The sequence below is a fragment of the Pinus tabuliformis genome, chromosome 3_1 (assembly GCF_031772625.1).
Source record: "Pinus tabuliformis cultivar Carrire ecotype Pingquan chromosome 3_1, CPIR1, whole genome shotgun sequence".
In the NCBI taxonomy this organism is placed as follows: Eukaryota; Viridiplantae; Streptophyta; class Pinopsida; order Pinales; family Pinaceae; genus Pinus; species Pinus tabuliformis.
In genome coordinates, this window is record NC_142301.1 from 369,459,757 (window position 1) to 369,486,145 (window position 26,389).

At 39.6% G+C, this 26,389-nt stretch overlaps 1 protein-coding gene across 13 annotated transcripts in view; it reads right to left on the minus strand.

The window, feature by feature from the left end:
* Positions 1-25,996, minus strand: part of LOC149187244 (uncharacterized) — a 212,433-nt gene extending 186,437 nt beyond the window's left edge. For 5 of the 13 annotated variants that reach the window (XM_089411320.1, XM_089411319.1, XM_089411318.1 and 2 more), the window contains exons 1-2: positions 25,462-25,992; positions 25,013-25,232 (exon numbers count right to left, since the gene is read on the minus strand). In XM_089411320.1, coding sequence (XP_089267446.1) covers positions 25,013-25,232; positions 25,462-25,559 — 318 coding nt within the window. In that variant the 5' untranslated portion in view covers positions 25,560-25,992. Of the gene's footprint in view, positions 1-24,680; positions 24,708-25,012; positions 25,289-25,377 lie in introns of those variants that run through there. The other 8 variants (XM_089411322.1, XM_089411327.1, XM_089411326.1 and 5 more) reach the window with 5 other exon arrangements.
* Between the last annotated feature and the right edge of the window lie 393 nt (positions 25,997-26,389).

Here is a 26,389-nt window from a genome sequence, read left to right on the forward strand (position 1 = left end):
TAGATTGAAGCATACAATTAGCCATTTCCTTTAAGGTGCGATTCTTCCTTTTAGCTACACCATTTTGTTGTGGAGTATATGGAACAGTTTGTTGCATTTGAATTCCATGCTCAATGCAAAAGTTGATGAATTTGCTGTTAACATATTCTCCACCATTATTAGATCTTAGCTTAAGAATTTGATGTCCAGATTGTTTTTCAACAAAGGCCTTAAAGGCCAAGAACATGTTAAATACTTCACTCTTGAGTTTTAAGAAGTATACCCAAGTGCGTCTGGAGAAATCATCAATGAAAGTTAAGAAATACTTGTAGCCAGAAAATGAAACAATTGGAAGTGGACCACAGAAATCACTATGCACAAGCTGTAAAGGGGCTGAGGCATGCCAAGAGGCACGTTTTTCAAAACTATCTCGATGATGTTTTCCGAGTACACATCCGGAACAAACACCATCTCTACAAGATACCATAGGAAGACCTGTCACCATATTTTCTTTACATAGATTTTGATGGGAGCGATAGTTTAAGTGACCAAATCGCTCATGCCAAATTTTGCTCACTTCATCATTATGAGCAACAAATACCGACAGAAAAGTTGATGACCCAAAGTTGTTAAACTTATACAACCTTGTAGAATCATCAGCAATGCCAATAGCTAAAATCTGTTTAAGATCTCTTAGGTCTTTAATTACAACATCGTGAGGTGAAAATTCAATAGTTTTACCTTCACCTGAATGAGTTATCTGATATACAGATAGAAGGTTGCAGGATAAGGTTGAACACATAATACATCATTAAATTGACCTTTGTCTAGATGAACAGTTCCAGTCCCTACAACACTAAGAGATATATCATCACCAACATATATATTTTTGGTGTTAAAATCATTTAAAGAAGAAAACATGGCTTTATTTTTGGCCATGTGATAAGAAGCTCCAGAATCAATGAGCCACTCATGAGAATGAGAAGAAGACACATTTAGCGCATAACCAGACTGAGATGCTTGACAACCACATGCAGAAAGTGTTATTCCTGAAAATGAAATTGAAGTTGAAAAGTGCTCCAAATGGATGTTATGTTTCTTCATTGCTGCTTCCAAGCTTCCATCTTCTTAAAACATTTGGAGCACTCTAAGTGGCCATCTCGATTAAAAAAGTGGCAATGTCTATCAGTCTTCTTCCCTTTGTTTTTATTTGCCTTATCATTTTGTTGAAATGATTTTTCATTTTGAGACTGAAATTGCTTAGGACCCTTGTTTGGTTTAGGACCATTCTTTTTAGGACACTGCTTCTTAGGATTCTTTGAATTTGGTTGCTGCTGGGCAGCTAAGGCTTTCTTAGAAGAGTTTCCAAGATTAAGAAGACCAAGATATAAGAGTTTTTCTTGTTCTCTTATTAAAGAATCACAAAAGGCATCAAAAGAGGGGGACTTGTAGTCTTGTCCTTGAGAAATAAATGCATCTCTAATAAAATGGAAGGTGGAAACAAACACAGAGTAGGCTGGTCCCAACTTAGTAAGAATGGAATAGATAAGGCTACCATCTTCTTTCTTAACCTTAACACCTTCCAAGAGAAGTCTAAGGGTCTTGAACTTGGACAGAAAATCTTCAATGGAAGAAAAATTATTCGGGTCCATCGTAAGCAACTCATTTTCGAGTTGATGAGCTCTAATTTCATTTTTAATTTCAAAAACTTTAGTGAGTTGTTTCATTGCTTCGTTAGGGGTATCAAGTTCTGCGATATGGAATCTAAGTTCTGGAGAAATAGACATCCCTATCAACCCACGTGCTTGATCTTGCCTATTTTTCCATTTGGTTGTCTTATCTTCATCTTTAGGTTTAGTTTCTTAGCTTGAGGCTATTCTGTAAAGACCTTTACTTCTAAGTAAATCCACAATGTAGGACCACCATTGAAAGTAGTTGGTGCTGTTAAGAATAACTTGGCATGGACTTTCCATTTTAACAAAAACTAAAGCTATAGATGTTGAAACTAAGTGTTCCAATGGAAAGATTTTGAAAAATTAGGTTGATTAAAAAAAACGGCTCTGAAAACGGCTTCCAGATGAAGAAGTTATGGCTTTTTGAAAAAAAGTTGTTGAAGATGTCGACGAAATGCGTGAATGTGCAGAAGTGAATGATAATGTTATATTTAAAAAAAATATCCCCCCTTTCCAAACTTAATCTAATTAGCTCACTTTAAAAAATATTTTATGTGACCCACTTTTATAAATAAGTGAAAGTCACTTTTACAATGGTACTTTATGAGCTACTCACTAAATTGTAATTTAAATAAAAGATAAGAGACTTTAGAATTATAAGTGACTCACTTTTTATAATGGGTGAGAACACTTTTACATAAAGTAACTTTAAAACATAAGTTACATGTGCTTTTTGAAAAAGTAACTCAACAAAAAGATAGACTTGAACCCAAGACCTCTATTCTCATAAAGCAACTTTGGACCAAGTGAGTTAGTTTAAAAGATTAGTAATTTTTGGAAATTAGGAAGGGGTTTTTTTTTATAGTCGCTGAAGCTTTGGGGTGCGTGATTGCTTGAAAAAACCTATTTTTGCCTACAAAACAAAAAACCACACAACCCAACACGGACATACAAAAAAAACCAAACCTTATGGCTTGAAGTTAGTTTTTCTAAACATTAAATATTTTCCTCAATGTTTCTAACTTTCCGAGATCACACTAACGCGTGGCAGAAAAGAGCATACGCATGAAAAAAAATCTTTCCTCTTTGTTTCTAATTTGCCCAGATCGCACAGAGTCGCGAGGCAAAAAGCATACACAGAAATGAAAGGTATAGATCCGGTAATAAAAAACAGAGAGATAAATAAACTGAAATAAACAGAGATAAATAACTAAAACTACAAATAAAGATTGTATTCCTCCAGAAGGGGTTCCTCACTAGAACAAATGCTCCTAACACAATAGAGCAGTCCTCTCGGCCCGAAAGCAGTTAGAAATAGTAGATCTAGGAAACGACAGTCAGATGCAGTTGTACCGGCTTCCGATTTGGATCACCAACGGATGCGGCCCTCAAATAGCTCTAATACCATGTAGGAATTTACAGGGTAAGCTCCTCAAATAGAACACCAAAGGACACCGCTCACAAACAGATCACAGATCAATACACCAGTGTTCTTGACGTGGTTAAAACCCTCAAAGAGGGAAACATTCCACGGCCTGAGCCAACGGGGCTACTTCAAGCAATTTATTAATAAAATAAAGAAAATTTACATAAGCTTCTCTCATGAACGGTCACCCTACAAATGACCCTCCATGCTCTTTAAATAGAGATCATGGACCAACTGGGTGTTAAGCCAGGGATCAAGTGTCGGTAATACCGAGGAGAGAATGAACCGTCAGATCACTTCATGTCTAGAACATATCGTGACCGTCGGATTGTAAGTTACAAATGTACATAGTAAAGAAACACTCTTTACCTAACTCTACACTAGACCAAGTTATACTTAACTATTTCCTATGTGTCGGAATATCCTAACAATTATCTAATGTTCCCTATGTAACATTAAACAATAATTCTCCCTTTTGAAATGACTATAGCCTATAAGATTAGATAGGCTACTACATCCTTAGGCAATTAATTCAAAGAGGACATCACAGTCCCCCCTTCCTACCATTGCTTGTCCTCAATCAACTGTAGATTCGGGTGCTGCAAGATCTATTTCACTTACCATGTGGCACCTCCTCAGGCAAATCTTTCCACCTTATAAGGTACTTTGAGATCATCCTGACACTCAATTTCCTCTCTCAGACAGCCATGATGGATTTCGAAATCAATACTAACTACCCCTCCTTGTCCAAAGGGGATAGCTCAACTGACATGGAAGACATTGTGGATGCTCCCCTCCAGCAACTCCAGCTCATAAGTTGCTTCACCAATTCATCTAATTAATTTTCAAGGCCCATAAAATATGGGTTTTAGTTTCTCTACACCACTTTTCTTGAGTGAAGGTTGTCTATATGGCTACAATCTTAGGAAAACTAAATCTCCTACCTCAAAGTTGTGCTCTACCATATGCCTATTTGCATATATCTTTTGTTGGTTCTGGGAAATCTGCAGATTCTCCTTAAGGACCTTATGGATGCCTTGGCTTTCCTATATCCAATATTTGGCTTTTGGAGCTTGTTATCCCCAATTGCCAAATCAACAAACAATGGAGTATTGTACCCATATAATGCCCTAAATGGGGTCATCCCAATAATAAAATGATAAGTGGTGTTGTAGCAGTGCTCCCCGAGATGTAACCATTTGATCCATGCCTTTTGTTATCCTAACACATAGTTATGCAGATACCCCTCAATCCATTTATTCACAATCTCTATATGGCCATCTATTTGAGGGTGATAACTAGTACTAGGGGTCAACTCTGTGCCCACCAATCTAAACAACTCCTGCCAAAATGCATTGATAAACCTGTTATCCCGATCACTAACTATATTTTTAGGCAGCCCATGGAGTCTAAACACCTACTTGAAGAACAATTCTGCCACTTGTGTTGCCTTATAATCTGTTGAAATCGCAAAGAAATGTGCGAACTTGGTCAACCTATCAACTATCACGTAGATGCAATCCTTGCCCTATGCCTTGGGTAGACCTGTGATAAAGTTCATCGATATGCTCTCCCATTTCTGTTCTAGAATGGGAAAGGGTTGTAGTAATCTTGTAGGAGGTGTATGCTCGGGCTTGTTCTGTTGACAAATATGCACTCCCTTACATGCCTCAACACATCATCCATGAGGTCTTTATGTGAGAACCTTCTTTGATCTTCCTGTAGGTCTTGAAGAACCCTTAGTGCCCTGCTTGTAGTGTGTCATGTGTGGCCTTCAAGATCTTCTCTTTGAGTGTGGATTCAAGGACCATATAACCTATCTTTATAGAAAATGACCCCATCTACTACTATGTACCTGTCATTCTGGATAATATTGTCCATTAACTCACAAGCAAAGTTATTTTTGGAATATTCTACCAAGGGGTAGGCTTTCCAATCTCCTATGATCTCCATGAGTGAACACACGATCGGCTTCCTAGAGAGTGCATTAGCCACAACTTTCTTCTTGCCCTTCACGTGCTCAATATCAAAATTATAACCCTGAATCTAACTTACCCATTTTTGTTGTCTTTCATTTAGGTCATTTTGTTCCAAGAAGTGCCATAAGCTATTGTGATCTATTCTAGCCACAAAATTTCCCCCTACCAAATAGTATTTGAACTTTGTCAAAACACGCATGATGGCGACCATCTCCTTGTTGTAGATGGAATAGAACTTCTTTGGATCTCTGAATTTCCGACTTTTGAAGGCTATGGAGTGTTTATTTAACATCAATAGAACTCTTATCCCCTCACACAAAGCATCGCATTCCAATATCAAGGCCTAGTTGAAGTCAAGAAGTACTAACATCGAGCACAAGCTCGTCACCTCTTTGAGCTTGTTAAATACTCTCTTTGACTCCTCTATCCACCTGAACATCGCTTTCTTCGTCAAGTCTGTTAATGGTGTGCCTAACTATGAGAATCCCTTAATGAACCGCCTATAGTAGCTTCAAATCCCAGAGAATCCCCACAACTCAGTAAGGTTCCTGGGTGTGGGCCAATCTAGTATGGCTTGTATCTTATCCTGATTTACCTGTAAACCCTGCACACCAATCACATGGCCCAAATAAAGGATCTCAGTCATCCCAAAATCACACTTTGATGCCTTGGCATAATGTCACTACTCCTTTGTAATACCCAAAACTCATCCAAATGTCCCAAATGCTCCTCCCATGTTTTGTTGTATATGAAGAAGTCATCAAAGAATACCAATAAGAACTTCCTCAACTGTTTGTTGAAGATGTGATTCATGCATGACTGAAAGGTGGTCGATGCATTGGTCAACCCAAATGGCATGACCAAAAATTCAAAATGCCATAGTGGCACTTGAAGGTTGCCTTATGCACATCCTGCTCTCAGACTCGAATCTGATGATAACCTAATCGAAGATCAATCTTCAAGAAATACACTACTCCATGCAATTGATCTAGCAGCTCATCGATCCTAGGGATCGGGTACCTGTTTTTGATGGTCTTCTTGTTCAAGGCTTCGTAGTCAATGCACATCCTCCAGGTACCATCCTTTTCTTCACCAAAACAATTGATGAAGCAAATGGACTCGAACTAGGTCTGATGTGGCCCATGGCTAGCAATTCTTTGATGGCCTTTTTTATCTCATCCTTGAATTTCTTCAGATGCCTGTAAAGTGTGGTGATCACTGGTTTGGCCCCTCCTCTAGCTCTATGGTGTGCTCAGTCTTGTGAAGCTTCGGTGTCTGGGTCTCTCTGTTGGTTGGCCTGTCTGTGTGATATATGCTCAACAATAACTGATATATGCCTCATACTGTTGGCTGCTATATGATGACTTTTGTCGCAAGTTATATCTCCATGCCTGAATGTAGCTTCCATTCTCTTAGTCAATACAGTTCGAGGAGAGCCAGTAAACATACCCCTCAACACTATCTTATTGTCATTTGAGGCCTTGAATTTTACCTCCATTACCTGGTAATTCATTGAGAACTTCCTCAGTGAGTAACCATTGTACCCCCAATACAACATTGGTGTCTGTAAGATCCACTACATAAAATTCATCGGTAAATGTGTAATTTCCTAGTGTCACGTTCAAGCGCGGAACCCCCTGTGTGCATGTCATGTTGTATCCATCAGCCACCATAATGTTTAAGCCCTCAAACTCTTCTTTGGAAATACCTCTCGTTGCCACCAAAGCTACATCGATGAAGTTGTGAGTTGCCTCGCCATCTACCAAGGCTATGACTCCTTGTCCCTGTATGAACCCCTAACCCTGAAGATGTAATATCTAGGGAAACCAAAAAATGTGGCAATAGTACCACCCTTAATCCTCGTACAAGGCCTCTCATCCCCTTTCGCTTCCTCATGGGATTGCCCCCCCTCTGAACTGCTAGGCTCATTTCTTGGTGCCAGCATTGTATCTTCTTCATTGTCGTTGTCTAGCAACACCTTAACATAGTGGACCTTTCCCTTGCCCAAGCATCTGTGACCTGGTTCACATGGTTCCTTGCAATTGAAGCAGAGTTTCTTACTTTTCAACTCGCTTCAAGTCTCATCATCCAACCTATCCTTCCCAGCCCACTCTCTCTGAAATGGCCTCTTATCTCTATTTTTCTGAGTGATGAGTGTTTGGATGGAACTTTCGCTTTAGGTATTGCGTCATCCATGTCTCGCATCCTAGTGATGGAATCTTGCAAGGTGATGGGTTTGAAGGCTTTGACCCAACCATGCAGTGGTTTGGCTAAACATTTTGTGAATAGCATGATCAGTCTCTATTCAAATATGTTTGTCACCATAACAGCTACTCGCTGAAATTTCGAAATGTAGGCATCTGGTGTTCCAGTCTGCTTGAGTTACGCTAGCTTTCTGAAGTGTATCTTTGGATCCTTCTTGTCAAACTGATCTATCAACCTTTGTGTGAAGTCCACGTAAGAAGTAAATTTGAAATGTCCCAGGGTGATCAATTTGTGGTACCACCATTCATGAGCTTCTCCTTCCAAATGTGGGGTGGCGAATTTGATGGCCTTTGATTCCAACATTGGGTGAAGTTGGAAGTCAGTGTCTAACTTTTGTAACAACCAAGACCTTCTCGAGTATTTGGGTGACCCAACAAAGGATGGGATGGACAGTGTCCCAACCTTGCGTAGCAGATCAAATTTTTGTTGTGTGCCCCTATTATGATCCCTAGGCCTACTTTTGTACTTAATGTTACTAAACTTCATAAAGGTCATAATTGCTTGAACATCCTCTCCTAGTGACTCATACTCCCGGATAATTCTAAAAAATCTTCGTTCTATTTTGGTGTTCCTTGGTTTACTACTACCTGACCATCTCGAAATTGGGGCAGTAAAGGTCTAGGATCCTCCCTACTGGTTGCCCCTATGTTAGTTTGTGTAGGGATGTTAAAAGGACCAGGAATATGGTTGTTGCTTCCCTTTGCCTGACTCCAGTTGCCTCCATTAGATCCACTAGCACCATTGTTACCGCATTACTTAGATTTGCCAAAATTTGGGTAAGAATTTGGGCCACTTGTTGTTGCCCTTATGCCATCTATTGAGCCATCTATTGCTTCCCTCTTGCTAGCTCCCCCAAGATGTCTGAGTGAATAATCTTTGGTGGTTGCTCTTCCATGTTCGCCATGATTATATCTGTATAACTATTGCCACCCTTCTTTTCCCTGATTGTAATGTTTCCCCTACCCTCTAGGAGCATCCAAAAATCATATACTCATAAGCTGGTCAGATGCACAACTCTAATACCACTGTAATATCCCTCTTAGAGAGATTACCATTGGGATGTAATTCTAAGTTAGGGTTTCAATAAACACATGACAAAATTGTATTTCATAACAGTGTTGTAGTACTCACCAATTTATAAAACAATGATGATCTTTTATTGAATAGAAAAGTGGTATAACAAAGAACTCAAGCAATAATTGATTCCAAAAGCAACTTGTTACCCACCAAAGTGGGTGACCCCATGGGAGAAATTTCCTACTACCATCTCTTCAGTCGGCAGCGCCTAACAGCCACTAGTGCCATTGTGCCATTGTGCCATTCATATCTCTGCCACCTGCATCAATCATATGCTTGCTCACCCATTTGAAAAGAGCGCATGTTGGAAGGTGGGTTTCTCATCAAAAGGTACTTTATTCATTTTGCAATTAGGTGCTTATGCTTGTTTGTATTTTGGGAATTTGGCATGGATTATGGGTAACCTAGAAGGAAGAGGGGCTTTGACCGTCATTTTGTTCCCTCACCTTAAATGGGGAGTTAATATTTCATCCTAGTCCAATGAGGCCTCCCCTTCATCCTAGTCCAATGGGACCTCCCCTAATGGCTCAATGGGTATAGGAGGGGCACCAGTTGGGAAACCCCAATTAAGATAGCATAGTCCCATCTTTCCATATTCAATACTTACCACTTTCCATCTTACATTACGAGCCCCATATTCCACCTCCCTTCTTCGGGTTCAATTGACCATGGGTTCTCTGGTATTATCACCATACATCCTCCAACTTCAGTAGGGCCCGAAACTTGGCCCTAGGAGGTTGATGGAGCTAAAAAAAAGGGAAAAGCAAGTAATGGCCACAAATAAAAACGAAAGAAGATCAAAATGCAAAAGATGGTCGAGACATCCACATTAGCACATGGGCAAAAGCTTAGCATGAGCTCTAACTCACTCATTATGGCTATCGCCTGCTTCCTAAGCACATGTTGCCCTTCATATTATGAGAAGGAACCCTTGCATGTTCCAACCCCTAGTAGCCAATGAGTTGCCTCACTCTAAGGGAGAAATCATTGTTATACATCATACAAAGCAAGCTCTAACCCTTGAGCTAAGAGCAGTAATACAAAGGAAAATCAAGAAAAAGTAAAAGGTGCACAAGAAGGGTGGAAAAACAAAGATCAAGTTGGTAACTCATGTATCCATGATTGCTTCCTCCTCACATCTATACACTCGAAATGAGGAGCCCCATCATAGTTAGTCCTTTTGACCATGACACTTGGCCATGAAGTCTTCTCCCCTTCGTTCCATCATTATTCACATGATACCTATCAATTGAAGGGTGGACCAAGGACATGTCACTCCCCTTGGGGGCTAGAAACACCTAACAGGGTAGTCTCTTAACCACTCCTACCTAGGTAGGTAACACTATAATGAGTTCAAAGCCTTGATTTTGGAAGGGAAATCTTGTTTGAACTGTCAAATGGCCCAATGCTATCAAGTTTGGTTCACTTAGATGCAAAAATGATTAAATGTACCTAATGATGCATATGTTAGCACTAGATATTGTGTGTAATTGTCGGGTGGTTTCATCATGGATTGGGCAACTTAACTAGGGCTCAAGTCTTTCAGAGGAGCATATTGGCACCCATGGGTGAGGTTTTGAGAGCCATGGGTCTCCGAGCAACAGTAGAGCATCACACATAGTCATGGGCACCACCAACACCCATAGCGTTCCAACAATTTTCCCTACATTGATGACTTTATGGGATGACGCACCTAGACTAGGCATGCCCCCAGTCGACTAAAAACTTCATGAAAGTTGGCAGTTGAATCCAAGTCTCAGAGGAGGAAGGTCTCACACCTTGAGACATGGGAGGGCTAGTAGCACCTTGAGAGCCCTCAATGTTGGATCAAAGACAGGCAGTTTGACCCCTTGGAGACCCATGAGACCACTTTTGTGCCCAAAAATCAAAATTGGGGTCCACAAATGGAGATTGACAAAGACCTAGGGGCCAACCCCTAAGGAATGATTTTAGAGGACCTCTACACATCATATGGCACCTTTGGCCCTCAATGCTAGCCCTAGGAGGGCTCACACATGCATGATGTCAACATATCTACTATTTCAGCTCACATGTGTGGGTTAGATTTGATTCATTGCATTGGTTACTAGGTCGGCTTGTGACCTAGACATGTTATGACACATTATTTATTATTTTGGGGGCTAGTAGGCCTAAATTAGGATTTGAATTCCTCCTATAAATAAAGGAATAACTCATCACATCACCCCTGGATTTTCGGCCTTCTTATGCATTTCGGCCTCCTTATGCGTTTCGGCCTCTTATGTTTGTGGAGAATTTGGATCTATTGATGCATTTTGATATTTGGAGCTAAATCGTTGTGCTTTGGAGCTATTCTTTGGATGAATGGATGGATCTTTTGCATGTTATCTTGTAAGTGTACCTAATTGTTGAATATCTTTCTTTTACATGTCTAATGTATGGAATATTGTTGATTCTAGGGTTTGCAATTATGCCTTAATTTGTTGAAGATATATTGAATGCTATTCTAGATGATCTATTGCATGCATTACTCATACATAACATGTGAATGAATGTCCTAGTGGTGATCTTTCATTATCTCTCCCATGAAAACTCCATTTTTCCATTGCATAGATAATTGCTTAAAGTGTTGGTGCTAGGGCATCAAAATTTCGGCCTCCTTAGTGACTATTTGGCAAATCTAACACATCATAGACTCCATACTCCCAAGGAATAAGGGACTAGTCCATTTGGTTGGTGATCAAACTCTCTTTTAATCCATAATTTCTCTTTCTCTAAATTCGGCCCCTTCAAGGCCAAGTGATCTTACTAGGACTTTGTGCAAATCCCTAGGCAAGGAGAGTTTGTGGGATTGGAGAGCCTAAACATCAAGGGATTGCATTTGCCACAAAATCTATCCTTTTGGTGGGCATCCACTTCAATCTTGTCCATAAATTTTCTTGCCCTAGTTGTTTGCCTTAAGGGGGAACCCTAGTCTAGTTTGTTTCAACTTAGGGGCTTCTTTGAAGATTTCATGAGCCTTAAGAGTTGTCAATATGCATTTTTGGAAACCTTTCTCCTAGCCTTAACCCTTGGTTGCACCAAAACTCAACTCATCAATCAAATCCTATGTCTTATGCCTCATCAAATAGGCCTCTATCAAGAAAGTGAATTGCCTCCAATTAGAGCCTTGAACCTCAATTATGCCTTTCTTGTGTCACCTTGTACCTTAACCTTAGAATATCCATTAGGTGACCCTCTCACATACTGGGACTCCTCCCATTAGTGAAAATCCGTAAAGAGAAGGGGGTTTTTGATGTGGTGATAGTGGGCCACTACCCCATTGTTGCCTCTTGGTCTATTTTTAGCCTTGTAGGGTGCCCCTCTCCAAGCCCTACTAGATTTTGCGACAACACAACAACTATAAAGTAGGGCTAATTTAACAAGCAAATAGCGAACTCACAAAGATCCATAGTCTCCTAATAAGGATATCAACACAAACATAATTCTAGGCTTAAAAAATTGTAGCCATCCCTGCTCTATCCATCAATAGCTAAAGACACAAATTGCCCTAACCTTAGATCAGTTGATGCCACTCAGCTTACTACTGCAGCCCCCCCCATGTGCTTCTTAAGCCCTAGTTCAACAAGCAACACCCCTTATGGCCATGTCCTAACCTTGTGTTGCAACAAAATCACACTGGTTGGCCTCCTTACTTCCTTACACCATTATTTACCCTTGTTACCCCTAAAGTCACCTCATTGCCTCACTTTCAGCCAGTCGTAGCCATAGAACCCTAAGCGTGGCCTCTTAGGCCACTCGCTGGCCTAAATTTGGCCTTATGCTAGTTTGTTGTAGACTAGAAACTAGCCTTAGACAACCTGCTACCCTTCACTACCTCAAACAACCGAATCCACTACCCTTTACCAACCTTCATTGCCTCTGAAAACTAAGTTCCAACCCTCATTGCCTTTGAAAGATAGCTCCCCACCACTCGCTACCTCAAAAAGATAGGTTCCAACCAAAATTCAGTCACCTATAGCAAGAAAAGATGGAAGGATTGGCTAGGGTGGAATCTTTCACCACCAAAACCAATCAGAGACAAGGGTCATAGAACCCTCCAATAGCACTCAGCTCAAAATCAAGAAGAACAACAATCCATAATGGTCATAATGACTCTTCTCCCTTCCTTATGTAGTTTCTCTTTGGGGCTTTTCCCTCCTAAATTCAAATTTGAGTGACTTGCAAGTTTCCCTCCATTTTCCCCAATTTAATTTTTATTATCTAATGTTACCAAAGTTACATTATATAATAATTCCCCCTTTTGAAATGACTATAGCCTACAGGGATAGTTAGGCTACTATGTCCTTATTTGGGTAATATTGTCACTGCGACAAACACCCTCCAAACTTTTGCCTATAATTGGACTTTGGAGCCTACTGTGGATCTTGTGGTTGATCATTTCATGGTCACTTCTTGATCGATCGAAGTCACTTGCTCACACATGCTCAGTTTGCAACGAGTTCATGAACGCATTCTTCCACACAAGCTTGAACAAGCATAAACACAGTCCGTCAAGACAGTGTATGTGCAAAGTTCAACCCATGTCGACAATCAGTGCACACTGTCATTGACAATACCTCACTTTCGGTTGCGTTTGTACTTCTATTTTGGTGAGTTTTTCAAACTATTGTTTTTGCGCACCTTCGTTTTTGCAAGTGTCGTTTTCATGGTTCCCGTTATCGCTCTTGCTTGCTTTCACTTTAATTAGTGTCGTTTTCATGTTATCTTCACATATCGCAAGTGTCGCTCTCCCTTTTCTCTTCATATAGTAAATGTCGTATTTACGCATGTTAGTTGTTGCACAATGTGTATAAGCTCATTTTGGTGGTTTCAAGGGTTTATCTTCGTGAAAATGAGTTGATCTTACCATGTAAACACTGTCGCACTCATTTCCAAAGTTTTAAGCATTGTCGCACAAGTGTCATCACGGTCATCGCAAAGTGTATATTTAGTGTCACACTTGTCGTAAAGTCATCGCAAAGTTGTCGCATTGAGGGAAATATGTTGTTAACGTGTTTTGGATGATCTATGTTGTTATGTCGTCAAGTGTTCTAAGTATGTGATCACAGTCAAGTCATATCATTGTTCACATCAGTCTCATTGATCCCACACTTAGCCATTTTTTGGAAACTTCCCTACAACCTAGCCTCATCTGGCCTTCCTCAACTGCGCATTGCACAGTTCCAACCCTCAAGCTACAACCATGTACCTTGACATTGCGCAATGCACATTTCCTGCATCCCAAGACTGTGCACTACACAGTTCCAGTGCTCAAGCCCGGACCTTGGCCCCTAGAATTGCGCAATCCAGCCCTCCAGCCTGGCCCCAACTGCGCATTGCACAGTCTCTAAGCTCAAGCCCAAACCCTCAGCTCTTGAACTACCCAATTGCGCAATTACCAAATCTACTTAGCCTCCCAAAATTGCGCAGATGACTGAAACAGTGTAAAACGCTGCAGTTCGACTCACTAAGCCTCAAAACTCTGCAATCTGCTTGCACAGTCCAGCCTGACTGCTCATTGCGCAGTCTCAAGGCTCAACCCTCAGCCTTGAGCTCCTGAACTTCGCAATTGCACAATCACCTGGGCTCCTCTGTCTTCCAGAACTGCACCATGGGAAAAATCAAAGTTCAAGCCCTCAGCCTGGCTCCCTAGGCTCCCCAGCTGCGCAATATTTTTGCTCAATCAAAGCCCGAACTGCGCATTACACAGTTTCAAGACTCAAGACTGACCTTTGACTACCTGAGCTATGTAATTGCGCAGTCATTGAGCCTCTCCCTCAACCTACCACTTGGTTTCGGCTCAGTTAGTGGATCATTATGCAGTATCTTAGATAGGGGTTTATCAAACTAATGTCGTCTTGTCATGAGTGGATTGCAGATGCAGGAACTCTATCATGCTATGGCAAGATGATGAAGAAGGAGATGGAGAAGGAGGACATGCTAGAAGACACATATGGAGCTGAAAAGATAATATGATCATCAAACGAGAAGACGAAGGAATACTAGATTACAACAGAAGACCAAAGATCAGGACCGCATGAAGACTCCATCTAATTCACAACCCTTTGGAGGGTAGATATGAAGAACAAAGCATATCTCTCATGAAGATGAAGCATTGGATACATCTCTTATTGAAGACAGAAAGAAAGAAGTAGCAAAAGGATAGCTTGGCACTACCACATCATCATGTAGTCCATGTCATCAGTGTCATGTCATGTCCAGTCACGAGTCATCATATGCCACATCATTATTGTGGATTATGTAATTATCTATTCAAAATATATTGTAAAGTGGAAGTCCAAAGGACACATTCAAAATATGAAGAGTCATGTAAAAGTCAAAAAGTCATAGGAAGTCAAACAGTCATGAGGGTAGTCAAAGAGTCACAAGGAAGGTGAAGCATCACCTCATTGGTTATATATACACCCTCATTGTATGAGCAAAGGACTTTTCACCTTGGATCCTCCCGCAAGGCATTAGAGAGACCAGCTAATTCTTTCGAGGAGCAAGGAGTGGCTCCAATGCTCCACTATTGAGCTAGTGGTGTTCATTGTATACATGTGTCTTGGAACTTTTAAGTAATTGTTCACCTTGAGATGGTCGGTCCCCACTTTGACAGCACTCCACATCATATTTATAACACCCATTTCTCTTCTTTGTAGATTCAGTCCTGAGGATGAGTCTTGTTCTAGACTTGAAACGTAGACAACATAAAAATGCATACTGTGGAATACCCGAGCCCAGAATCTCAAAAAAATTTACTTAATATGAGAAGCCTTATGGCCAGCACGTTCTTCATGCATGTATTATGAATATTTGTAAGATTGTTCTGTAAATGTTTGTAATTCATGTTTGCTTTCATCTGTGCTAAAGTAGTCGAACTATTTCAGTTATTTTGGTACTTATCATATTGAGAATGTGTTGTAATGGTTATTGTCATTATCGCATCCTCGTAGACTATTCCGCTGGATATTAAGCAGATCTTTCTTATTGTATTGGTTGCAATGACCATCGCATCTTTATGGACTATTTCGCTGGATGTTGAACGGATTCTTCTTATTTATGTGTGTCTCTACTAGAATGGTACTATTACCTCTCTCTTAGAGGCTCACTTCTCTTCCCCCCTCCGCAGTAAAAGAACTTTGACACACATACGACTGAACACTCACCAAGCACACCTCCTTGCTTTTCAAGGCACATTTGCACTCCTCTCTCATGCTGATAGTTAGAGTCAAGGCAAATTTGTAAGAATACATGGCAACCAGGCCAATACTTTGGATGGGGCTCCTATTCCAAACGGTGTGAGGTCTAATTGGGACTTCACATCGGGGAGACCCCTCGGTTGACGGAATTATAGCACTATCAGCAATGGCGCTAGAAGGAGGGCCAAATGACAAGTTGAGCCCTTTGAGTCTGTTTTGAATCTCTTATCGTAAATGGCTCATCCTTAAATCATACTCCTAGGGTGTTTTTCTAACCTGTCCCCTGGTGAACTTTCAATCCCCGATGAGTCTCTCCATGACTTGTCTCAACTCAAGTTTGATGGTGAGGGTGATACGTCCTTTGTCGAGCATGCATCTCTTTTTCTTAAGTTTTGTGAATATTATGAAATTGATTGTGAAGATGTGGCTTGTATTGTTTTCTACCTCACCCTTGAAGGTCGAGTTAGCTGATGGTGTCACACTCTACCACCTGCTTCCATTCATTCTCTTAACCATCTCGTCAAGGAGCTTCATTTAGCATTTGATAGGTATGATTACCGAGATGTTTATAAAAGAATCAATCAACTTAGAATGGAGCCTGATGAATCAGTTGAGGATTTCTCTAATCGATTCCTTCACCTTTTTTATGAATTTCCTGAAGAAGATATGGATCAGGATTTCTTGAAACAAAAGTTTGAGTGTTTGGTTCATATCTCTTTACATAGTGAATCCAGACCACCTAATGTTTCTTCGTCCCCAACTCTTATAAACTAATAGGCACCCTAATTTTAGAGGAGGAACCTACTATTCCTTTTGTTCCTTGTCCTCCTCCTTTTTTAGTTCTGAATGCGGGTGCATCCTTGTCATGATCAATTTGCACATCAAATTCCTAATCCATCTTCTCATCCTCCTTTCGCTTTTCATGATTCAAATCCAATAGAGGAAATCTCGGAATGGCTCATGAAGCCTACGGTGAAAACCATATTTTCTATTCCTCAAGATGGTATTAACACTCATAACTCTAGTCTTGAATCTGATTTGGATTTTTGTCATCCTCTATCATCTACATGTCGTGACTCTTTGTACCGTGATCCGCTTGATCAATCTTCTCTATCAACTAGTTTTTCGCAATCTCTTAATTTTGTTGGTCCAAATTGCGATCGGGTTCAAGATAGTCATATTACATGTAGAGGAGCAAGAAGGTGAAAATTCTTTCAATCTTTCTTCTCTTTTTCAAAATCCTCCGTGTGAAGATGGTGTCTCCTCATTCTTAATTGATATTGAATCTGTTAATCTCAGTAATGAATCAAATGAAATCAGTTTGTTTAGATTCGTAGTATTGGGCAACAATCATTCTGATGATGATGATTATGTTGATGTATGCGATGATGAATGCCCAAGTGCACCAATTGATCTTCCGGTTTCTCGTGAAAATTTTAATTTGAAAGATTTAGATCTATAATTTGTTTTAGTGGAAGAAAATGCTCTTAAGGAAACTTCCTCTTTGTCCCACTATCCCTTGTGCTCTCCTATTTGTGATGCATCTTCAAGCAATGAAGATACTCCATGCTCTTCAAATTCTTCATCGCATGAGCTCATTTCTCAATTGACACAAGGTAGTGAGGTTGTCCATGATGAAAGAGAAAATAATCAGATCATTGAGTATCATTTCCATCTCGTATCATCTCTTATTTTGCATGAAGACAACTCTTCAAATCAGCTTGCTCATGAAATTTCTCCATCTCAAGATTTGTGATCAAAAGAATCTTTCGGCTTGAGTAATCTAGTTGTCAAAGTTGTAAAATCTGATCAAATCAGTGATAGAGATGGTTGCCATCCGGTTAATAGTGATCTCATCGAAATCAGTGAAAGCAGTTATCCTCACACCATGCATGATCTGGTTCAATCTTTGGAATGCGATTTTACAATCCTTGAAAGTTTCAGGACTTGCCAGAGAGTCGAGACACTTCAACTTTCGTTGATGGTTATGTTAGGATCTCGCAACTCTGGTAAGACCCCGAACTGAGTCAGGTCTAGTTTTCTTCACAAAACTCTTCTTTCAGCATGGTTTCACTCAATGTAAATTCTTTCTTGAAATATATTTGGCATTGCGGATATGATCTTTCCAACTTTCAAGATTCGATTTTTTATCAGATTCAAGATGATTCATCTTCATATAAATCTCTTGTATCAAACTTGGGTTTGGAATGTGTATCTCTCATATAGAAACATTGAACTGTGAAGTTGATTATTTTAAAGATCATCGTTGGCCAAAGGAGCCATACCTATCACACTCTTTTGAAAACAATCAACTCCTAATCCTTCTTGTGAATATTTTGATGCTAATATTTTTCTTCATCACACCTAAAATCCTCTTAAGCATCAGTGAATGCATGGATTATTTGACCAATCAAATTCTTCTTCACTCGTTTTACCCTGACTGGTTTCATGTGTTTACTATACTAGCACTCTTTTTTACTTCTTTCGACGATTACGATGCTAGTGTAATGTGTAACTAGTTACAAGAAAATGGTTTGTTACACTCATCATGCGAGGAAGATGATTTTATTATGCTGATAATTTGCAAAATTGTTCAAGTTGATTTATCTTTGGTAATTACAAACTAGGAATCTCATGCTTTAATCATCCCATCTGATCATGATTCTGTCTTTGATGACTGTCGTTCAACTTACTATTTTCCCATCAGCACATCCAATGACAGTTGTTTTTACACCCTTTGATCTTCATGGTTTAACATCTCACTACTCAGGTACTTGTCAAGAAGTTGAGGCACTTCTACACTCGCTGATGGTTATGTCAAATCCTCATTGTCTTGACATGTCTGCTAAATATGATCAGATCTATTTTACCTCACAAGATTCTCATTGTAATCTCATGCCTCTAATTGAAAATTCATCTTTCTAAAGATTTCGGGGTTTTCAAGAGGATTGTCACGAATTTTACGATCCAATCGTTGAATGGTTGGAGCAATCTTACTTGGCAGGCTCTGTCACAAATAACAAGTTTCGATCTTTCCACGTGCTTGCTAAGGATTTCGATGTAGTTGAAGACACATTCACAAGAAGCTTCTGAGGTTTGTTGAATGATGGTTTTTATCAAAAAGGTAAGAATGTGAATTGCTTAGAAGTAGTGGCTACTGCCTATCTTTCTGTTGACATGCAAGACCTTCAAATTTTTGTACGAGTTATGCAAGTTATTATCTGTCATGTTGCACATTGCTTTATATTAGTTTTAATTGCCTATATCTTTGTAAATGCAAGTCATAAGCAATTATAGTGGCTTCAATGGAAATTTCATTATACATGAACCCAACCTTCTAGATGATTAGGTTAGGAGTAGGTCTAGTTGCATATTAGTTTACCTGCACATTCATCCCACATTCGTTTCTTGCAGTCTGTCTTGTGTTTTCTAGTTTTGATTTTGCATCATGTTTTCATTCCTTTCGTTTTGTGAGACCTTGCATGAAGATGCTTTGTTGGCTCAAAAGGGAATGTGGCAAAATAGAAAAGGACATTGTGACACTGCAACATTTGGCTAACTCTATGTCCTTCTTCCTTGTCTTGGTTACATCTTTTGGTCGATGATGTTCTGACAGAAAATATGATCCTTGCATTAAGCTTTGTGCCAAACCATGATCTACATATCTATTCTGGAAACCTCATGCCTACACACAGGTTTTTATGTTTCGGTGTTTTCAGGTTGATCCAATCAAGCAGAGAAGGACAAGAGAAAAATCTAAACAAGCAAACCAGTATCAAAGGTCTCTTATATGCTTCTTTGAAGGAACAACCTCTCCTGCTCTAAATAAGTCAGGATCCCTCTTTCGCCCATGAAATAAATAAGTGTTGATGCACAGTCCTATATAAAATAAATAAATAAAGGCAAAAGAAGAGAAAGGCTTCCTGCACAGAGAGGTGAAGCAAGCAACTCCGTCAGGGCACTGTCCAGGCTCGCTAGCAGACAAGCAATGTTTGTGTTCCTAAAGTGTCTTCGCCAAGGTACTCTCCTGGCCTACTGGCAGTGGAGCAACACCAGAGATGAAAAACTATACTCTGAAAATCTAAAGCTTGCAAACTTCATTACGCTACCTTGATTTGAAACATTGTGTGATCATTGATCTTATGTTTGTGTTTAACCGAGTAAAGGAATGAAGGTGGTTATGTTTATGCATGGGGTAAGTGGGGAAGCCATGGTAATCTGAACGAAAAACCAATACTTCATGAAGAACTAGACCCTGCACGAACAAATTGACCAAGGCAAAGACGCTGGAGTTATACCAATGTGTCGTCAAGTGTTGTCGCTGCGAAAAACACCTCCAACATTTTGCCTATACTTGGATTTTGGAGCCTACTGTGGATCTTGTGATTGGTCATTCCGTGGTCAGTTCTTGATCAATCGAAGTCACTTGCTCACGCATGCCCAGTTTGCAACGAGTTCATGAACACATTCTTCCACGCAAGCAAGCATAAGCATAGACCGTCAAGACAGTGTTTGTGCAATGTTCAACACATGTCGACAGTCAATGCGCACTGTTATTGGCAGTCCCTCACTTTTGGTTGTGTTTGTAATTCTATTTTGGTGAGTTTTTCAAACTGTCGCTTTTGCGCACCTTTGTTTTCACGAGTGTCGTTTTCATGCTTTCGATTGTCGCTCTTGCTTGCTTTCACTTTAACTAGTGTCGCTTTCATCTTATCTCCGCATATCGCAAGTGTCACTCTCCCTTTTCTCTTCATATAGTAAATGTCGTCTTTACGCATGAGGTCCTTAACTGCGCAATTGCACAATCACCTGAGCTCATGAACTCAGCAATTACGCAATCACCTGGGCTCCTCTATCTTCCATAACTACGCAATGAAAAAATCAGTGTTCAAGCCCTCAGCCTGGCTCCCTAAGCTCACCAACTGTGCAATCTTTCTGCGTAGTCCAAGCTTGAACCTTGACTGTTTGAGTTGCACAATTGCGCAGTCACTGAGCCTCTCCCTCAGCCTGCCACTCGGTTTCGGCTCAGTCAGTGGATCATCATGAAGTATCTTAGATAGGGGTTTATTGGATTGATGTCGTCTTGTCCTGAATGAATTGTAGATGCAAGAACTCTATCATGTTATGGCAAGATGATGAAGAAGGAGATGGAGAAGGAGGACATGCTAGAAGACACATATGGAGCTGAAAAGATAAGATGATCATCAGACGAGAAGACGAAGGAACATTGGATTACAACAAAAGACCAAAGATCAAGACCGCATGAAGACTCCATCTGATTCACAACCCTTTGGAGGGTAGATATGAAGAACAAAGCATATCTCTCATGAAGATGAAACATTGGATACATCTCTTATTGAAGACAGAAAGAAAGAAGCAGCAAAAGGACAGCTTGGCACTGCCACATCATCATGCAGTCCATGTCATCAGTGTCATGTCATGTCTGTCACGAGTCATCATATGCCACATCATTATTGTGGATTATGTAATTATATATTCAAAAATGTATTGTGAAGTGGACACATTCAGAATATGAAGAGTCATGTAAAAGTCGAAAAGTCATAGGAAGTCAAACTGTCATGAGGGTAGTCAAAGAGTCAAAAGGAAGGTGAAGCATCACCTCATTGGTTATATATACACCCTCATTGTATGAGCAAAGGACTTTTGACCTTGGCTCCTCCCGCAAGGCATTAGAGTGACCAGCTAATTCTTTTGAGGAGCAAGGAGTAGCTCCAATGCTCCACTATTGGAGCTAGTGGTGTTCATTGTATACATGTGTCTTGAAACTTTTACTTAATATGAGAAGCCTTATGGCCAGCACGTTCTTCATGCATTGATTATGAATATTTGTAAGATTGTTTTGTGAATGTTTGTAATTCATGTTTGTTTTCATTTGTGCTGAAGTAGTTGAACTATTTCGGTTATTTTGGTACTTATCATATTGAGAATGTGTTGTAATGGTTATTGTCGTTGTCGCGTCCTCGTGGACTATTCCGTTGGATATTAGGCAGATCTTTCTTGTTGTATTGGTTGCAATGACTGTCGCATCTTTGTGGACTATTCCACTGGATGTTGAACCGATTCTTCTTGTTTATGTGTGTCTCTACTAGAATGGTACTATTACCTCTCTCTTAGAGGCTCACTTCTCTTCCCCCCTCCGCAATAACAGAACTTTGACACATGTACGACCGAACACTCACCAAGCACACCCCCTTGCTTTTGGAAGGCACATTTGTACTCCTCTCTCTTGCTGATAGTTAGAGTCAAGGTAAATTTGTAAGAATACATGGCAATCAGGCCAATGCTCTGGATGGGGCCCCTATTCCAAGCAGTGTGAGACCTACTTGGGACTTCTCATCGGGGAGACCCCTTGGTTGACGAAATTCCAGCACCATCAACACGTAATTAATTTGTAGAGGACATTACATAAACCCTAGGAAGAATTCCAATGGAAAATCCTCCCTTGAAGTTACCTTGAAGCATATAAAAATACTACGTGGATCTTCTAGGGTTAGTAGAGGACAACCCTAAATCCATTCATACCATCGCAAGGGAGAACTGGTTAACCCCATATTTAATGAAAAACATGAGTCTTTGTCCTCCCATCAAGTTTTATACCCTAAATTTTACTAAAACTAGTTTGTTAGATCTACTCTTCATATCACCTTAGAACCCACTACCTTGACTAGGGAAGCCCCCCTTCAGCCGAAGACCAACCAACCTAAAGTGAGAAAAGTTTCGATGAGGTGACAATGGCCTCCCTCTTAGTTCACTCAAATCACACTTAATCTTTCAAATTTTATGGAACCAACATTGTTCTAGCCTAAACTAAGGAAAGGAAGCCCATTCCCACTTCTCATTAATCAACATGCTAGAAAATGGGCAAAATTTGTTATTATGATTGAAAGGTGTCACTTTTAGCAATGACCAATCTCAAAATCCATAAAAAAAAAAAAACAAAAGTTCGAAGTACCTAAATAAACTTATTACTCTATACAACCTTTTGTGAATTGAAAATACCACTTGTGGTAGTTGTACCAATGTTCATAGGCATTGAAACATTCTTTGAAAATGCAAATTAATTAATAAAAAAATCAGACAAGCAAGTTGTGATCCAGTGGTAAACTCTGGTCCTAACATGGAACCAGGTTTAAAACCATCGGAAGCACACTGAAGTGGTATTGCAACCACTTTTTTGGTTAGAGTTCATGACATCATTTTGATGTGGCCAACATTCAATGAAATCATTTGGTCTAAGTTCCAAATTGCCTCAAGGTAAAAAGGAGTTATGCTAATACCAAAATTTAATTAAGAATAAACATATCAACATAAAATGAAACCTGAGAAAAGGAGGGTAGAACCATCAAGTGTATTAAAAACCAAATATACAATATGGGAACCTTCTAGTCCATAAAAATTCACCTCTTGGGGACCATGAATCAATTTGTGAACCAAACCAATAGATTTCAACTTGTTCAAACACCTTTGCCAAAGAAAAAAAAAGAAACAACACCCCACACCTTCCAAACACTAAATTAGTTTATATAATGACACCCCCCCATACTTCTAATTTGGATTCACATTGATGTGTGTGTGTGTATATAATTAAAATTTTCATATTTAAGTATTTTTTAGTAAACCAGTTCGAAAACCAATTTGCCAGTTGCTTCTTGTTTAGTCCTATTACAGTTTTTTATATTTTGAAACTATCTAGGATATCAAGTCATTTGGGATCCGGATGACTGACACTCATAAACAACCAGAGATCAAATTCCTTGAAGAATAAATATGACTGGCACAAATCCATATTAACCTGGGATCTATAAATTACTAAGAGAGATCGAAAAAACTCAAAGTGCAAACCTCACAACTTCTAATGGATCTAGGGTCAAGATTAATCTGTACAGTATGTATGTAAGTAAATGTATATCGTCAATGGTCATTTTTATGCTGGCCTTTTTTAGCATTGTCACACACAACATGTAAAGATCTCACCCCAACTGAGCTATAGAGCACGTTGCTTTTCTCAATACACCTAGATAAAAGGCATTTAAAATCATATACTTCGCTATTTGACTAGCACAGACATTGAAGGGCAGGCCCTACATTAAATAACAATGTTAGTTTAATCATATAGATGGAACTACAATAAATTTAAGATTGTTGTTCCTTGCATAAAAGCACAAAGAAACCTCTTGTTTGAAAATTCCCAAGTGCTATAACCCCAGGAGAGTAAGCTGGCTGTTATGAGGAGAATTGCTGGTCGATGAGAGAGAAAAGGGACAATTTTCAAACTAGATGGTTTGGGACATGAAGCTAATTTATCGTATGCAATATAAGACCTCCATTCCAGCCAAAATATTCAATTACTAGCAGAGTGAATGTATAGTTTGAAGTTTCAAGCATCATCTTGTTGCAAGAAATAATTTGTCCTCATCTAAAATTGGCAATCAAGCTAAAAAGGGTCAGTTTACTGGCAAGATCGGCAGAGTGATAAGTCGTCCAGTAGGCTTCAGTTTTGCTGTGATCTGCCCCACCTAATGGCATGTCAAAAAGGGGATGAAGCCAGGTGCAAGGCCCAGGTGATTTAGGCAGCATGCATAACTGTCATACCTGGTAACTAAGCCGAAGAAAGTCCGTGCCATGTAGTGCAGCCTGAAACCTCCATGTGTGTTTTTCTGCATCTTCAAAAAGAAAAAGTGAGGCTACTCTATACCTAGTTCTAAGTTTGCATCGTCTTTTATCTTGTTCTATCTAGAGTTTTGATTTTTGTTACTTCTTTAATACAGTAGTTTAGCTTCTTTCATTTTGTGCTTCACTATTTTGCTTATAGGAGATGTTTTGGCACTCGCTCAGTATGTCTCTACTGGAATATACTTTTGAGTGTCACTGACCTACCGTTTTGGTTATTTATAGAGATCAATAAAATTAGCTTATCTTTTCTTAATTCTTATATCTCCAGCGATCTTCATGATCCTTCCATATCATCACTTCAGCTCTATCATAAGTTCAAAGTTGTGGGTAGGCTCGTTCATTCTTAGCAAATTTCCTTAAATCCTCTTCTATCCAGTAATCAGGAGCACGGCTGGCAGATGCAAAGTGAATCAACAGTAGGGTTATAATCTTATTCTCAGGGATTTTTGAAAAAAAACTGAAATTTAACTTTAGCAGAAACATCAGAAATAGATTTGTGCCTGATGTTAAACGTGTAAACTATAATAATGTATGAAATGATCTAGGATTTCCAACATCTAAGCTAAGAAATCTCTTCATAAAACCATTGTAACTTTTTTAAATTTCTGGTTTATGAAGCCATTTGTAACAAGTCAAAAATACAAAAACTCATTTCGAATTAAATTCCCAAAAGAATGGCAGGAAATAAAACCCTACCTTGAACCCCTCCGCCCTGAGGCACCGAAGATGGGCTTCAACCCACTTGGTGCATGCATCCTGCCCATGCTCGACGATGCATTCGTCTCTCAGCCTTTTAGCATTGGGGCAGGCACGGCATATGCTCTTCTTTGGCTTCACCTTGGCTTTCGCTTCTGCCTCGCTCGCCTTCCCGTTTCCATTCAAAACCCCTGCCCTTAGAGGGTTTCTGGAGGCTTCCCTGTCCAGTTTCATGGGAGAAAATGTAAATTGCGAAATGTATTGACTGGATTTTACCTGTGATGCAGAAACGATCCCTTTTCATATGCTCTAATCTTTTAGAAAGTGGAAAAAAACTAAAGGGGACCATTGCACAAGATGCGTACTCTGGGTTTTGTGTGCTAAACTGTCAACTCTATAAGAAGATTTGGCATTAGAGATTTATCACTCATGACAAAACAGGGGATTACATTGATAGAGAAGCAAGTTGCAGTAGCCTTGTACTTATCAACAGTAGACCTATTGCAACAATTGTAGCACAGATCGCATTCACAGCTTGCACATGCATGGACTGTAATTGTTGCTCCCGAGCCTCGTGAAGCAGTGTGGCGTTGTTTATATGTTAGTTATCCAATGATAGTATGAAGATGTGTGTGTTCGTTTGTTATGGACAACGTTTGAGCTATCTGAGCAACTCTGAGTCTGCGTTGTCTTCTTCACCACCTTGCAGCTGTTAACTTCTGAAAATGAACCCTTGAGTTGTCACTCAACTTGCACTCTCACCGACCATTCCCATTCAACAAGTCTAGCAGTCCTCCCGTGTTCCAGTCGCATGGGCAACGACCCCGGCAGCAACCCCAAGCTCATACCCCCTCTGCATATTCCCATAGTGCATTGGGAAATCTCCACGATCGAATGCGAAAGAATGTACATGTAAACACCCTCGGGCCTCGGTAACAATGGCGAGAGTGGTTTAACAATGTTACGATGAGTTAGGCCAGGTTAGAAGTTAGACACATTTATGGATGTTGGTGGGAAATGGAGCATGCCTCCGTGGCTCACATTTGTTTTTGCTTATCCATAAGGTTCAAAAAGTAAGAGAAAGTAAATCATGAATTATTGGTATATGGCTTTTGTATGGTCTGATATTGGATATATTTATTTGGGATTTTGTTTAAATTAATTTAATGGGTTTTTTATTGTTGATATATTTTTGGTGTTATAGTGAGAGTTAAAAAAAAAAAATGGGATTTTGTTTAAATTATTTTTAAATATATTTTTCATTTTAGTTATTAAAAAAAAATTAATATAATAAATAAAGTTTCATTAATATATTAATATTTTATTTTTGTGTTCATAGAATTTTAAAAATAATGTTTAATAGGATTAAATATTTTA